Source organism: Epinephelus fuscoguttatus, linkage group LG5, assembly GCF_011397635.1.
Source record: "Epinephelus fuscoguttatus linkage group LG5, E.fuscoguttatus.final_Chr_v1".
NCBI lineage: Eukaryota > Metazoa > Chordata > Actinopteri > Perciformes > Serranidae > Epinephelus > Epinephelus fuscoguttatus.
In genome coordinates, this window is record NC_064756.1 from 23,557,762 (window position 1) to 23,574,741 (window position 16,980).

Sequence of the window (16,980 nt, forward strand, 5' to 3'; positions counted from 1 at the left end):
AGTCATAGTATAGTATGTTATGAAAAAGTCATAGTATAGTATGCCATGAAAAAGTCATAGTATAGTATGTCATGAAAAAGTCATAGTATAGTATGTTATGAAAAAGTCATAGTATAGTATGCCATGAAAAAGTCATAGTATGTCATGAAAAAGTCATAGTATAGTATGTTATGAAAAAGTCATAGTATAGTATGCCATGAAAAAGTCATAGTATAGTATGTTATGAAAAAGTCTCAGTATAGTATGTCATGAAAAAAGTCATAGTATAGTATGTCATGAAAAAGTTGACACTCAGTCACCTTGAGAGCCCCACAGAGACACTTTATGTAGAGAGGATATCCCTAAATGTATTATTATTATTTAAGAATGTAAACACATGATCAGCTACTTTTGAAAGAAATTCGACCATTAATTGGTTCAAAATGAGGTCTGATGTAATGAAAATTATTTGAATTATAACTTTAAGAAGACATGCTCTAAATTAGCTAAAAAAACTCAGTGTAGATGTTGGCTGAAGAAACACTGGACATTTTGAAGTGACGGTTGTGTAACAATGGTGTTTATTTCCCAATCTGTGTCAATCTATGAAAAATCCTGAAGTAATGTTATAAGTTTCCCAGTAAGCATGCAGCATTACAAAAGACTCAGCAGAAACCACAAACTGGAAGCAGGAACAGATTGTTCAGCCTTATTACTATGAAATGTGACAGCCACTGATGAAGTTAAGACACTACGACTAAATCAAAGGTGTCTGATAACCATGAGCAACAAAGGACACCTCTCACCTGAGTGTTTCTCTCGAAATTTCTTGAAGCAAACACGTCATTCAACATTGTCTTATGACACAGCTGACATTTAAAAGCTCAGATGTAAAAAGCATAAAACCATCTACTTGTTTTTGTTGTCAAGATTTATTGTTTTTTACGAGTGAGCAAGCAGGTTAGGAATGTGTGTAGGCAGGCAGCTGAAGGTCACGTTAAAGCACTCTCATCCCTTTTGTTGCTCCACTGTCTTTTGTTTCTTCTGACAAATCACCACAAAGGCAGAAGTCAGTTTCAGAGGAAGTAACGACGAGACAAAAATAACACAGACTGACATTTTATTGCTTCTTTTCTGAAATACTGACACTAGGACAATACAGCCGGGGGGACAGAGTTAGACTCGTGACAAGCTGCGGGTGGAAATTTGAATGTTTAGCACGAGAGTGAAACTGCAGAACAATGGGAACTGATACAAACAGAGCTATAAATAAGAGCAGGCCTGGTTTTTATTGCATTGAGTAGATTAAATAGTAAAGAGGGCGGTGGGCGTTACGGCAACATCAACAGAAGAGTAATAACAGGCAAGAACAATGTGAAATCTGAAAATGATGCGCTCAAGACTTTGTGTTTTACAACTACGTCAACCTCTAGCAGGAAGAAAACAAATCTTAGACTAACATCACAAAACAGGTGTTTCAGTCTTACGTCACCAATCATTCAACACATGGAAGCGTTTCTATTGTTCCCACACACAGACGCTGATGATTTTTCTTTTTTTTCACCGTCTTCTGACACTTAATGCCTGCAGCATTAATGTAGGAATGTTAACCTGCTCCTGGTTGCTAAAGCCTTGACCAGCAAGGTCTTTCTTACAGAGAGTTAGGTGAGAACTCTCTGTAAGAAAGCAAGTAAGTGCATTTTCTATAATGTCCAATTATTCTCGTGGACACAGAGAGAGTGTGTGAAGGCACTTTCACCCCCCCTCCTCATAGCTCCTCTTCCGTCTTCACCTGAACCATGTTGGAGTGGCTGTCCTGTGCCTCCGACTGCAGAGTCTGGTTCTCGTTCACGAGCATGTTGAACTGCATGTCGTTGTACACGGAAAAGTTCTGAGGGTACGTGCCAAAGTTCTGGTTTAAGTTCATGTCCATGTTTGCGAACGTGGAGTTGGCATCGGGCCCCTGCTCGAAGCCAGAGGGCACGGGCAAGGCAAAGCTTGGGTCGGAAAGCATGTCCAGTACTCCAGGCATTTCTAGCAACTGATTAAGGATGGCCACATCGGTGGCGTTGTAGTCCTGGGGATCGTTATAACACATTTCTCCTAAGGCAGGGGCCCCAGGCTGGGGAGGACAAAGCCTCTCGTCTGGAGACATCATGGTTTGAGGCTGCGGGAAGTGGAAGGGCTGCTCTGCTGGGAGAGCACTTTCTGCTGCAGGAGGGGAAACAGAGAAAATAAATACCCGTTAGAAACATGATGCAACGTCTGTTACCAGGTAGATATTCAAATTTTGAAAGACATTCAAGACTTTTCTGCATTATAACAGTATAAAGCGCTATTCACGTAGGACTAGTATTACCTAGGGACCTCTGGTAATATGTAATAATTGCAGAAGTCATCTGTGATCTCAATCCCATGCAAATCTGCCATGTCTGTATTGTATCAAGTAAAAATTCTACCACAAATTACCGACCATATTTCGCCAAATACAGCGGTCAGATGATAATATTGTGTAAATCAGCATCTATGTGATTTGGGGTCATATTTTTTCTGCCACTTTTTGGTCAAGAATTATGGAGGCTGCACTGGCAATTATAATTGAAATTTTCGACAGCATTATGGGTGCAGGAGGCTCATCTCGCTACACAGTATGGGGACCTGCTCTCCTTCAGAGCCAGCTCAAATCAAAAGAAGAGTGAGATCTCAAATATGATGAGATAAATAATGTGGCAGAATCAGTTCTGTTTGTTTATCTTACATTTAAAAGGAAAAAAAGGAGGTTAACACTGTTGACGGTGCTAGAGGTGCTGTGGTGTGTTACTGTGTTGTATGGAGTGGAGTTACAAATGACTGTGGGCATCATATACGGGAATAACATCAGTAAATTTGAGGAAAATGCAGATTTTGCCTCTACTGTGCAAATGTGTCGCATGAAACAGACGTGGGAGAGTCATTTCTAAGATCCCGTGTGAACAGGACTTTACTTTAGGCATTTTGGGGAATGTGCGTGACAACAAACCCCACTTAACATACAAGATGTTAACCTATTGATACAGGAATAAACATTCAGCTGTCAGTTTATTAGGTACACCTTGCTAAAACTAATACAACAGTCCTGCAATGAATCCTCCCTCATGAACTTTATACTGTATGTACTTTAAATGTATGATAATTGAGGAAGAAATAGTTTGTGGTGCTGTTGAACTGTATGATGTTAACTTTTTTGTCTATCAGTGACAGAAGGCTAAATGATACACACATCAGCAGGAAGCATTGCAGTTAAACAGCACCACAAACAACATCCTCAGATGTTCATAAAGTTGAATCAACACCTCTAAAAGTTTCAACAAAAACTGAACATTATAAAGTTCATAAAGGGAGGAGTTATTGCAGGATTGTTATATTAGACTGCATTAGTTTTAGCGATGTGTACCTAATAAACTGACAGCTGAGCATAGATGAGCTTCACTGTACAGTTAAATTCATGTCTTGTAACATGGAACATTGTGAGTGGCACTGTCCTTAGCGTGTGGCACCCACAGATGTATGACTATAACTCAATACCAGACCCCAAGATGGCACCAACACAGTCCAATGGAATTGCTTGCCTGGCGTTCACACACCCAACTAAGTTTCTAGCTTTCAGGTTTACTGGAAAGCGCAGTAGTGTTAGCACCTAGTTCCCACTCAGCTCATGGACTTAACACAGTGATGATGTCACAGATTTTTAAATAGCTTTTCTCAGCATGAGGAAATGTTACAAATATAAAACCTCCATGGATCAAAACTTCACAATAGGATAGTCATTAGTGGTCATGTTTGCAGCTGGAGTTGTCCTGTCAACAGTTTCACAGCAATTGTTAATGTTACAAGTAACGCCTGTGCTTCTCCTGCTGTGACATGTTAAATTGTTTGCTGTGAAAAGGCCCATACAGACAAGCAGGCTGGCAGACACAAAGACTACTTGCCTCATTGAATCAGTTTACCCCACAGTGGCTCTACAAAGGAGTTAAAAAAAAAAGAAAGAAAGATGTGTGAGCCTCACCTGTCACACAGGGTTTGTCTCTGAAGCTGATGTCTGACTTGATCTTTCTCTTCCTCTTCACCTCATATGGATCTGAAATGAGTCAACAACCTGCTGTTATTGTTTCTGGGTTTAGGATAATGTGAGGTAAATTTCCATTCAAAGAAACGAAACGTTGCTGTTCAGCGCTGACTGACCTGGGTTGTGTGGCAGGTACGTGAAGGTAACAGACTCGCTCTCCATTTGGTCTGAGAGGCGGCGCAGGACCACGTTGACCTCAACCTCCTCTGTGATGTCCTGGTCCTGGTAGGGTGGAGTCTTGAACACGATGGCGATCTGCCGGTGCACATCTGTCTGGGCAAACTCCCCGTTCGCCTTCCACGACCCTCGTCTGAAGATGATCTCTATGTCGTCTGTGGAACAGTGACAACACAAAGAGCCATTTTAATAAAGAAAAAATACAAAAACACCTCAGAGTACAGTATTATATTTATCCTAATTTCATTTTTGATTGAAAGGTTCAAGTGTTGTCCAGTGTGCCTGCTTTTATCCTAACCATACATAAGTGTTGCATCTACATTCATTGAATTTAACAGTAAGAATACATTTCAACATCTGAGGTTATCGATTACTTGACAACTGCTTTTATGTGTCTTCCTTAGCTTTAAGTTGAGTTCATGATACGTAAAGGGAAACTTAGGTTCTATTTTCCCATGTTTTGTGTCTGAGTGACTAATGGAGATTTTGAAACATCTCCAGTATTGACAGAGACTGCTGCAGCCTCCAGCCATAAAGCAGGCTGTAATGCAGTGTTGTCAGTGTACGTCTAGTAAAAGAGCTTGTTTTTGTCACAGACAGGCTCAGATTGTTACGGGTGTCTGACAACATTATGAAAAGGATCCCTACAGATAAGTCTTCTTGTTGTAGAGTAAGATCCTTTTTGTTTAACCGGAAACAGCCCCTCATTTGCTATCACCAAACCCACCAGACACCATTTAAATAAGCAGTAATTTTATTATTGTAAAACAAACTTCATTAAAAGCTGATTGAAACAAAATTAATCTTACAAAACTGTCTTGGTTTATCTTTCCACTGTTCAAAAAATCCCCACCTCTGTTTTGGTTAAAATAAACCCTTATTTCATCCAGTCAGATATGAAAACATGCTGGCTCTATACACACTTAAATTACTGTTTTTTTTTTAAATGGAGTCTGGTGGGTTTGCCGATAGCAATTTGGGGTACGTTTACGGTTAAACAAAAATGATGTTACTCTTACACAAAAAGGTCTGTCTGCGTAGGGATCCTTTCCATAGTGTTGTCACACACATAGAATAATTTGAGCCAGTCAGTGGCAAAAACAAACACTTTTAGCGGACATAAACTGAAAGTGCATAAATGCCTCATATGGTTCCACTGCAACCTGTCTCACAGCTGCCAGCTGCAGTGTTCTCCCTCGACACTGCACCAGTTTCACATAATGCTGTTTCCATTAGTCATTTAGATACAAAAACATTGGAAAAATAGGGTCCAGGTTGAAAAACACAGAAGTTACCCTCCAATATTTGTTAAGCATGTTCATGTTCTTTCTCTCAACCCAACCCCAAAGTAAATACAATTTTTTTTTTTTTAACGATATAGTCGCACTCAAGTTGAGTGCCAATTCTGCTGTACGGGAAACACCAAACGAGTTTCCAAAGTAAGCCACGGTACAGAGGTGCAAAAGCTGCTGAATACACACTGCTAATGTTACACCGCTAAATCACATGTTGTAGCAAGAGAAAATAAAGACAGTGTCTTCAAAACAAGAAAACGCTATGATAAAAGAAATAGTAGCTAAAACAATGACTGAAAGACACAAAATCAAAATTCAACATTAGCCATAAGCTTTACAAATTTGGTCCTAGCCTTCAAAAAACACAGATTGCAGAGGTATGCCTTATTTCCAATTGAAAAATACCTTTTCTTTATAGTTTATAGTTGTTCACTAAAGTTTGGGAACTTAGAGACAGAGAGTCACATCATCAGCATCATCAAAAAACCAAGCTTGTCCCATGTACTCTGCTCTGTGACCCCAGTTTTGTCCACCCTGTGTGTATTTTGTACACCGTCAACAGACACTTACCTTTCTGCACCTTGTCACACAACATGTAGATCTCTGTCTTGCCGATGCAGGAACCTCTGTACAGGTTAAAGCGGCCGATCTTCAGCTGTGATGTCGTCGTAGCCTCTGATAAAAGAACAAAAACAAAACATGAAAAAAAAAACACGCAAGAATGAGGAAACACATTAAAAGTTCTGCTGGTGCACTTGGCTACAAGATTTATAGGAGTGTGTTCCTCACTCTTGTCATAGATGGGGTTGGACACCACCGGGTTGAGAATGTCCTTTCTGCCGTCCTCCCATTCAAGCTCACACTGAAAGCACAGACGCACAGAATTCATGTCCATGTCTTCAATGCCCTTTGAGTGACCAGCTGAGGGGTGAGAGGACAAAATCAGTCAGACACAAAGAATTTAAACAGACAGGGAAAATTTATATTTAAATATATGGATGTGTAGAAAGATGACAGTATGAACTAAGTGCGTGTGTGTTGGGATCCATCTTACTTTGAAAGGGGTCGATATTCTGGTTTCTCCTCTTCTGCAGTGAAACATCCAGCTCTTTCCTCCTCACACACTGGATACCAAGATTAGCAAAGCTGCAAATCCACATACAAAAAATATGTTTAGTCAGGACATTTTGTGTGTTGGGAAATTCCAGAAAGATTTTATGATATTAAGAGTTAGAATAAAAGAAAAAATGTTTAACAGGAAGTTATGTGTTGGGGAAGAGACACACAAGATATGGGATGAGCACCTGTGACGTCGGTTGCTGTGAGGATTGAGCGTCACCACGCAGATTCCTGAACCGTTGGGGCAGTCCTTACCCACGAGGCAGTGCGGGTGAGGCCGGTGCGGCGGGTCTTTGGTCACCAAGGAAATGGTGACCTTGGCCTTCTTTAAGTGGTCAATGGGACCTTGTATCTGAAAGACAGAAGAGGAAGATGAATTTGAGAAGGAGGGAGAAGACAGAAAAATCTGGGGCACAAAACAACCAAACACACACACACACACACACACACACACACACACGTCCGAAAACACACTTACTGTTACACAGGAAGTGTTGCAACATGGTGATGTATTAATTTCTTATACTCAGACAAAAGAAAGGGAGCTGTAAAACTCGGAGAAGTGAGATAATTTGACAAACTAAATATTAAAATATGCAGCAGATGCTGTCTGAGAAAGTGCTTCGAAGTAGCTGCCAATCAAAGCTGTTATTGTGTTCTTCACACCATGGAGTGTCTGTATTTGTGCATATATTTAGCATATTAAATGTTGTCATCTGCCTGCATTTGACAGCGCACCACCTTTTTTCCGTGTGCTATAACTGGCAGAGATGTGAACCCAAGTCACATATTTTTGACGACCTTAGAATCAACTTGACAAAAACAAAAAAGACTTGCAACTCGATTTGGACTTAAACACAAGTGACTTGTGACTTCACTTGGACTTTAGCCTTTTAACTTGAAAATACTTGATACCTTCCCCCAAAAACCAAAGTTTAAAAAAGTACATTATTCAAAAAGTGTGCCACAAATCGTTTCACTTCCTGAATTAACTAACATTCACACTATTTATTCCCAGCAAGTCGACACTGAATGCCCCAGATCCATTTTGTTTGAACCAGTCTGACATCATCCAATCAAGTAAGAGGAGAGAACCGTGAAGAACTAACGTTACATTACTGAACGCCAGTTGGGAAAAATTACACCAAAGATCATTTCGTCTGCGGATATAAACTATGCGGTGGCCAACAAAAGATGAATTGCTGTATGCTAAATATGTGGGTTGAAAGTTTCAGACAGAAATTTCCAACAAACTTGCTTTATAAATAATATACATTTTAAAAAGCATTCATGGTTTTTGTCAATTTATATATTATCACTGTGTTGTTAAAATGGTTTCATGAAGCAGTGAAGAGCACACAATGACTTGTTTATGATTCAAAACCCAAGTCCTGAGTGGGACGTGAGCCTGTCTTGACTTGGGACTTGCTTGCAAAGACTCGAGTCTTACTTGTGACTCACAAAACAGTGACTTGGTCCCACCTCTGATAACTGGCCCTTTTGGAAAGCCTTATCCTATTATCATAATATGATTATCAACTGATTTTTTGTAAAGCTGATGGTGGTGCTTGATATACCGATTTCATCAAGAAGAATGAAGGATGCCGAAAAAAAAAAATCAAACCTGCCACGTTAACCTAAATGTTCAGCAATAATTTTACATTATTTCATTTTCACACACACATTCTTCACTGCTAAAACCCCCACACGCCTGGTGTTTGCAGAAGGTGAAGATGAAGTGTGGGTGTGTTTGTTAGAGTGGGGGCCATGTGACAAACCGCCTGTCTTTGACCACACTCGAGCTGGGATTTGTGGGGACTTTCTAATTGACTCCAACAACCCACATCCTTCCAGCTCCACCCGTCTGCACCGGTCGACACAGGGGGTTCAAGTATACACAACAAACAAGATCGACTTCAACTGTCACTGACAGCTAGTAAACCCCCTTCAAGGACACACACACACACACACACACACACACACACACTTGTGTGACAACTGTCTACCTCGATCGCAGGCTGACTCTTGTTGGTTTCAGTGCTGGATGCTCCCAAGATGCTGCCAGCCGAGCGTCCCTCACACTCATAGCGAAACCTCATGCCTCTCTCCTTGGGCTCCTCCACTATCACCAGCTTGGGCTTATTCAGAATCCGCTCCAACATTTCGGAGTCGCCTACGCGGTTCTGAGAGGAAACACCACCGGAGCTCTTCGAGATAGGCGAACACAAGGAGCCCCGACCACGGCGAGAGGAACCGGCTGGTGTGATTGGTCCCCGGGAAGGATGAGCCATCTCTCTGGACGTGCACAACGGCTGCTGGGGCTGAGGGAAGGTGCAGACTGGCTGTGATGAAAAAACAATGACACAATATTATCAACAACATTATTTAACTTTTATCTAACCATGTAACACTCACTGAGGTTGGAAATCTTGTCACGACGGCAGCACAAAAAGCAACAAATTAAACAATACAAATACGTTCTTTCTCATCTGTCATTACGTTATGGACAGACAGCAGATATTCACCTTGTGATCTGAGATAATGACACCAGGATGATCAAAATGTGGCGAGATAAGACGACAAATAGCCCAGAGTGGCTTTAAAGGCGCAGTGTGTAGGATTTAGTGGCACCAAGCAGTCAGGATTTAAACTTCTCCTATGTGCCCAGCATGAACTCCCGCTTGGATTTCCCTCCTTGTTCATTATCAGGAGGTTTTTATCAGAATTATCCGCAGATGCCTTTCCCTCTCCAAAACAAACAGACCCTGTGATTTAAACCGGTTAAGACACTGATTAAAGCAGTTTCACTTTACAAAAAAGTGTTTCTCAGACACCGCTTGGCTCGTCATAGACGGGCAGCTCGCCCAGCACCTGTTAATTTGTGCTCACTTCTTTTCTCTGATAACTTAAGATTTAGACGTTCAGGAGGATTTTAGGGGGAGATGAAGTACCCACAGAGGTCTCTTCCTCTCTAAAACAAACAGACTCTGTGATTTAAACCAATAAAAACACTGATTAAAGCAGTTCCACCTTAATAATCTGTGTTTTTTGGACACTGTTTGGCTCTCCACGGAGGGGCTGACGTGAAAACACAAATGGCCTTATCTAGAGCCATTGTTTGGTTTGTCCTCTCTGGGCTACTGTAGAAACATGGCAATGCTACATAGCATTCTTCATAAACAAGGACCCCGCTCCTGATGTAGATATAAACAACTCATTCAATGGTAACAAAAACATGCCGATTCTTATTTTCAGGTGATTATACACTACAGAAAAAACACTTATTGTATTATATTCCATTTCTGCTAATATATCCCTCTAAATCGTACACACTGGACCTTTAAAACACCAGCACTTCTCCTGGATTCAAAAAAGAATCAGTCAAAATTTTGCTTATGAGTATCTAGGTATCTATAATAATATAAAATACATGCAAAAGTTGTAGTATAATACAATAAAAACATGTGTAACAGGATTCATTTTTTACTCCTTTTCCACTCCCGTTTATCATCTCATGACCCTACAGCCTTTCCCTTAGCATTAGAAAACAGCATCTTATAATCAGAGACAAATAAACAGGCATGTTTTCAAAGAATCAAACTGAGGACCAGATGTCTGTTATCCATTATGGCAGATGACACCGCCAGTGAAGCATTCTGCATCACAGCTGCAGTGAAACCAGGCAGCAAAACTGAGTCACTGCATGTTTTTTCCTTCATACATGTCCTTTCTGTCAGTACATAGAGTTAACCATGTGCTCACTTGACTCCTCCTCCTGCATTTTGATATCAAAGTTACCAGTAATACCACAGACCACCATGCTTTTCCATTCCCACTCAAACTCTTGCTGAATATATCTCTCTCGCTGCTGTTTTACTTTCTGTCTGCACTCTATCTTCACTTGTCAGTTTCTGATCAGTTAGGCCTCCGTTGGCTTCGACGCAATGTTAGAGGAAGACAAAGTACAACAAAGCGAACACACTGACGACTTAAGACTATCTGAAGCATCAGTGTAAAGACAGATGAATAATCAAACCTGCAGGGAAGTAAAGACGTCTTTGTCACCTGTGAAGCAGAAAATCAGGCTGCGAGCTCAACAAACGGTTGCTGAGGAGATCTGGGTGATGCCTCTGCATGAGATCATGTTTCACAATATCTTGTCGAGCCACAGGCGTCTGTTGTCAGAGAGCGTGTTGGCCTTAAAACTCTAGAGCTAAACAAAAGCCTGGCAGAGTGAGCCTGCGAACAGGAAATAGGAAGTCAGCTCAACCTGATGTGGATCGACCAATAGGAGAAGCGGCGCGGGCAGAAGAATGTGACCTTTCACCTCTCGGTGGGTTTGGCTTGTTAGCAGAACAGACTGCAAACTGAAAGCAGGAGTCAGATTACAGTTTTTCCAGCCCCTCCTCCTCTTCCTCCTCCCCCTTCCTCTCTCTCTCTCTGAGCCTCCTCCCACAGAAGAGCATGCTGGGGAGGTGTGTCAGCCTCGAACACAGGCCACAAAGCCTTTTTAACAAACTATTCACACACACAAACACAAACAAAACACACACGCAGAAGTTAATCAATCTCACATGCGAATAAAGACTTTCAGATGTTTTCTTGTGCTGTTCATTATCACCTCTTTGTGAAGGCCACAGCGTCACTGCAGGCTTATCCCATTACAACACTTCTGATCTGTAAACCACGTGCTTTATGGTAAGAGCCCGACCTGCCTGGCTGCCTGGCTTTGCACAACAACAAGACACCCGGCTACACACGCACTACACTGCAGTCTCTTCAACAAACATTCAATCTTAGAAACAATCACTCTTCACTACAGCTGCAGTCACTTCTTTTTCACCCTAACAGAGGAGAAGTCTGAAGCTTCCTTTGTTGTTGAGTTTATTATTAACAAGCTTTCAGTGGCGACACAAAGGTAATATAACTGACGTGTAAACATCTGTCTGAGCCTGTGTGGGTCAAGATTTGTGAAACTAGCAGTTGTTTTCGTTGATTAATCTGCTGATATTTGCTTGGATTAATCACTGAGACTCAAAAATGTCGGAATAACAACTTTAAAATGCTCATCTACTGCAATAAAAGACATTTAAATACTGACAGCATTATTGTTTTTATTGCTGTGGTTGTTACATATCCTTCCTTCCTGGCGGATGTGTTCATTTTTTATTTATTCTTTTTATTAAACCTTTTCAGAATTTTACTGTTTTTATTGTTGTTTATCATTCTAGCCAGACACCACTGCTTGTCATTTGTTTTGATGGACTTTCTTTTTTTTTTTATCCTTTTTTTGGATTTGGTAGCATATTATACATCCTTCTAGCCCAGATGTTACATTCAATGCATTGCTGTAAAAGAATTTAATTATGAGTTAAAGCTCCCTGAATAAACAATGGTTGACGATAAAATAAAAATGATACAAAACAAAAAGACAGCTGATCCTCACATTTTCCTCATTTTTTGCTCAAACATTAACTTAAAAAAATAAATTTTATCTAAACTGTTGAATAAATTTTCTGAAAATGGACTAATAGATTAATGGACTACTGGTTTGTCCAATTTGGATTAATGGATTAATGGTTTATTTTAGCATTAGTGTAGTTTAACGTTGATGAAGACCAGCTGAAAAATGCAGCAGGCTTGTAGCACAGAGTAAAATGGTTGATTTTTCTAATAACTTTAAAATAAAATGAAGATGATTTAAATTCCCTGATCTAATTGTTACTGTACTTCAAAATCTAAATAAAGCTATATTGGATTTACTGTGGAAAAAAAAAAACAGCAAATATCCACATTTGAGAAGCTGGACCAAGTGATTTAATTTTTAAAAATGTACTTGGTCATCAAAACTATCGCTATGTTTTAAGATTAAAACTTCTCTAACACGTATATACAATAATCATTTAGAAAATAATCTGTTTTGTATAATTAAACTTGATCTGCATTCGTCACTGCCTGCTGTCACCACATTTACCACCACACCGGCTCTCTAGGTGTTGCCAACACTCATTCTTGGAAATGTAAGAAACCTCTAAGTGAGGCAGGAACCAGATGAGACAGAGAGACAGATAAACCAAAACAACATGAATGACTACACTGGCACAAAAACGTAACACGGTAAGAGCACACCCAAAGATGTTCTTGCACCCACTCACCTGATGTGCAGTGCCTCTCGCCACCAGCATGGGCTGAGGTGGTGGTGATGAGCTCGGTTGGAGCATCCTTTGGTTCTGGTTGTGCGGCTGGCAGAGATCAGCAGGAGGAGGAGGAGGTCCGGGGAGGGAGGTACGTATCCGCTCCTCCGTGATGATTTCCTCAATGAGGTCAGGAGGGGTAGAAATTCCAGGGAAGGCACGGGACCGCTCCTCTGTGATGATTTCCTCAATGAGGTCTGAAACAAACACATTGATAGTGTCTCAGGTGGCCGACGTGATGTATGCTAACAAACGCTGATTTTTTTAAATATGAAACAGATCCGTTTGTTTTGGAGAGGAGGAAACCTCTGCGGATACTACAGCTCCCGAAGAAGCACTGAAGAAGCCACAACTGGAGTTCACGCTTGGCTCATTGGAGAAGTTTCAGCTGGCTGCAATTTACTCTCCTCACCACTAGATGCCACTAAATCTGACACACTGCTCCTTTAAGTTTCTCGGAGCACCCATAATTTAACATACATCTATTTCAGGAATTTCCACAGTTTCCTTAAATCAGAAACAAGGCAGCTCTTACTAATGTCATAAAAACCCATAGATTTCTATGGAATATAACATTAACCCTGAAGTTAAAGAGCCACTATCTCACACAGTGAATGCCATACATTAAATAAATGCACTGAAGCCAGCGTATAATAACTAAAGTCATCACAAGACGAGGAAACAATTTCCTGGGGGAAATGCTTTTGTATTTATGTATTTATTTTTGTAGCTGTATAGATATGTTTCTGCTCGGTGTTACAGCTCTGAATAACAAGACTTTGCCTTTTTGTTTGTACATGCTCAACTTAAAAGTGTTGTGTAGTCCACACCGTCCTGTTTGTGCATGTGTGAGTGAACAATAATTCAATTTCCCCTCAGGGATTAATAAAGTACATCCTCTTCTTCTTTAGGCTGTTTGTTCGTTTTAGCAGTGACAGTTGCCGAGATGCTACTGCTAAATTTATCACCATTAGAACAAATAGTGCACACTGATTTTATACCTGCGGTTGAGGTGTGACCTTTGCCAACCCAAAACAGAAACTAGAGTTTCCTGCAGGCGTGGTGTGTCGAACATTATCGAAGCAGAAGCAATTCCAGGCAACGAGCAGACAACTGATTAGCAATAGTTTTAAAGATCTAGTAATCGTTAAAGTACATTTTCAAAAGGAAAATTGCTTGGTCTGGCTTCTTAAATGTGAATATTTGCTGGTTTTCCTGCATTTTTATCACAGTAAACTCAATATCTCTTGGTTTTGCAGTACAGTAGCAAAAAGTGCAGGCAATTTAAATACGCAAAACTTAGGTTTTTGGTATTTTTAACTGCAATTTTCACTATTATCCACATTTTATAGACTTCTGCTGTGTATATTAAGCAAGCAAAATAGGTACATTAATGAAGATAAGTTGGGGCTTACATGTAATAAATATGTTAAAATGAACACACAAGATGCTTAATAGTGCTTTCAATTTTTCTGACATGTTACTGTGTCTTTAATTTTGTTGATTTGTTGTCTGAAACATTTAGTTTTGCACCTTACTGACCACAGGCATTGTAAAAGACATCACAAAACAACATGAGGAAGCAGAAACGGCGATGACGGTCTAACTTCTGCATGAGAGAGCATCAGGTCAAACGGTCACAGTAACTTCTCACATCCCACGCATGCACGACTTTAAGACACAAACACACATCCGTTTAGCAAAAGGCACAACAAAAGCAAATGTGTTTACACTCACCAAAGTCTGACGGTCCTCCTGGCTCTGCAGGACAAACAGAAAGCATTGTTAGAACAAAGCTCAGCAGCTGGATGTTAATAAACCTGCACACACAGTGGAGCAGTAAAAGTGGGAGTGAGAGCCGGGGATGGGTGTTGGCTGCTCTGCTCTGAGAAATCACATGCCTGCTGATGATGTCAGCTCTGTCTTTCCGACATACACAAACAAACACACACACACACACACACACACACACACACACACACACTGACACACACACGAATATTAACACTTAAAACCTACCAGAGGTACCGTTGAATATGTCCATGTCTTTCATCACACGGGAGGAGGAGTCCTTTAAGACCATGAACTCCGCCGTCGTGTCGTTGACTTCTTCCTAAACCTGGTTATTTCCGGTAGGCCGATCGGTCTTCTTCTCTGGGTCAAAACTTTTCTCTGTGTTTAAAACCACCTCCTGTAAAGTATCGTCAGGGTGCAAACCAGCTCTGAGTGTCAGTACCGACCCGTGTGAAGCTGTTAGACAGTCTTGAAGCCATGTGTTGAGTGATGTGTGAAGCCGCTCCTGCTCCAGTTTTGTTATTTCCGCAGCCTCGCTCTGATTGGCTGCTTCAGGTGTGGAAATCCCCTCGACGTCACTTCACCTCCCAGAGGGAAACCCCCCCATGGGGACAGCAGGTACTGCAGCCATATAAAGATAAATGTACTTATTTAAATATTCAGCATATTGCGGCCAGAGGGGGATCATGACCACAAAATGAGCGCATTTTTTCCATTATGTAATGTTCTTGTTTTTACTGAGCTTCAATGCATTTGCAAACAACCTGCAACTATAATGAGCCTCCATTCAATCCCATCACACACACATATATATATATAAACATCACCACTATAATCCAGGCTAGTTAGACCCAGCTCCTCCCACACAGAGACACTACTGAGGTCTTGTATCCCGGTTGCATCATGCCACCATCCCGCCTCGAAACCCGTTTCCGACAAACTGAAGGAGAAGTGGGAATTCCTATTTTTAATCATGAATAACTGAAGCTGTCAAACCAGACCAATAGGCTCTCTGCACGTTTAATAACTGCCCTTAAAAACAGTGACGAGACCCAGTGTCTTTTTAGACTGTTTGCTCAAGTTTATGAAGCGCAGTGGCGACACCTGCTGGACACACAGGGGACAGACGGTTTAAAGAAAATGGAAAGCGAAAGTTGAGGCGTTTGGAGGAAGCAGTGAGTCAACAGAGGCAGGGTCATAAAAACACACACATAACTCATCTGACCTGGATTAGTGTTGCAGACAAGACTGTTAGAGTTGTGGCAAAAAAGGGGATCTCAGTAAAGTGTTAGGCAGCCTGGATCGAAACTATGCAAAGAAAAGTGCAAAACTATACATGGTCAGTGTCTTTAGAAGATCCCTTCGAGAACATCCTTAATATTTAAAGAAAATTTCTTGATAAATGTGAAACGTTTTACTTCTTTGTACCTCTTTAGGACTCTAAAAGCGATTAAAATGAACAATCACATCAAGTAACTCTTTGTGTTAACTCCTCAGACACACACAACCTGCAGGTCACCAGTTGAGAACCAGTACGTTAAGAGGCTTGGGTCAATATTGGAATATCAGTGTGATACTACCTTTAACATCTCCTGCTTACACCTAGTTGTACAGGTGAATGCCAACGGTGTCAAACACCATTATTCAGCCTCAAGTTACACACATTATTTTGTGATTAAAGGTCCAGTGTGTAGGATTTAGGGGCACCTATTAGCAGAAATGGTACAAAATATTCATTCCTGACCTTAGAGCGAGTCGTTTATATCTACATACAGACCAGGTCCCCTTTTTGTGCAGTCGGCCATGTTGTTTCTCAGTATCCCAGAACAGAGAAACCAAACACTGGCTCTAGACAGGGCCATCTGCATTGACTTATCAGCTACCACAAGTCCCTTCTACACACTTGGCACACATGGCATGGTCGCACATTTATCAATATTTGCCTGACAAAAACATTTGCTTCTGGTGGCAAAGCAAATTTGCATTTCTGCGTCACATGGGAGTTCAACTTTGGTGACCGTTGACTGATGGAGTCAAAGCCCAAACCAATAGAAAAGAAGTATGTGGAGGACTGTTGTCATGTTTAACCAGTCGAAATTGTAGGATACTGGCCATTTAAAAAATGCAAACTGGCCCACATGAGAGAAGCTGCCTGGCAGTGAGTCAGGTATGGAACATTCTAAATGTACCTATAACATCATACCCCAGAATTTTTAAGCAAGCCAACTTTCCATGTCTGTCACTTAACGGTAATGCCCACATTCAACATGAATATTGCGTCTGCAACATTCACTCATGTTTGACTGTGCCCTCATTT

The 16,980-nt window shown here is 40.9% G+C and overlaps 1 protein-coding gene across 4 annotated transcripts; it reads right to left on the reverse strand.

Annotated features, from left to right (window-relative positions):
- Positions 1-543: 543 nt before the first annotated feature.
- relb (v-rel avian reticuloendotheliosis viral oncogene homolog B) lies at positions 544-15,205 on the reverse strand. 4 transcript variants are annotated; one of them, XM_049577450.1, is made up of 11 exons: positions 14,889-15,204; positions 14,607-14,630; positions 12,831-13,066; positions 8,682-9,017; positions 6,861-7,027; positions 6,611-6,702; positions 6,346-6,477; positions 6,127-6,231; positions 4,201-4,416; positions 4,025-4,096; positions 544-2,190 (listed from the first exon to the last, which is right to left on the reverse strand). In XM_049577450.1, exons 1-11 carry the CDS (start codon positions 14,950-14,952, stop codon positions 1,748-1,750), a joined length of 1,887 nt encoding a protein of 628 aa, XP_049433407.1. In that variant the 5' UTR covers positions 14,953-15,204; the 3' UTR covers positions 544-1,747. The 4 variants fall into 4 exon arrangements, with proteins under 4 accessions (XP_049433407.1, XP_049433408.1, XP_049433409.1 ...); XM_049577451.1 differs by lacking the exon at positions 14,607-14,630 and having other exon boundaries at positions 14,889-15,205; XM_049577452.1 differs by lacking the exons at positions 12,831-13,066; positions 14,607-14,630; positions 14,889-15,204 and adding an exon at positions 10,741-10,989.
- Positions 15,206-16,980: the final 1,775 nt, after the last annotated feature.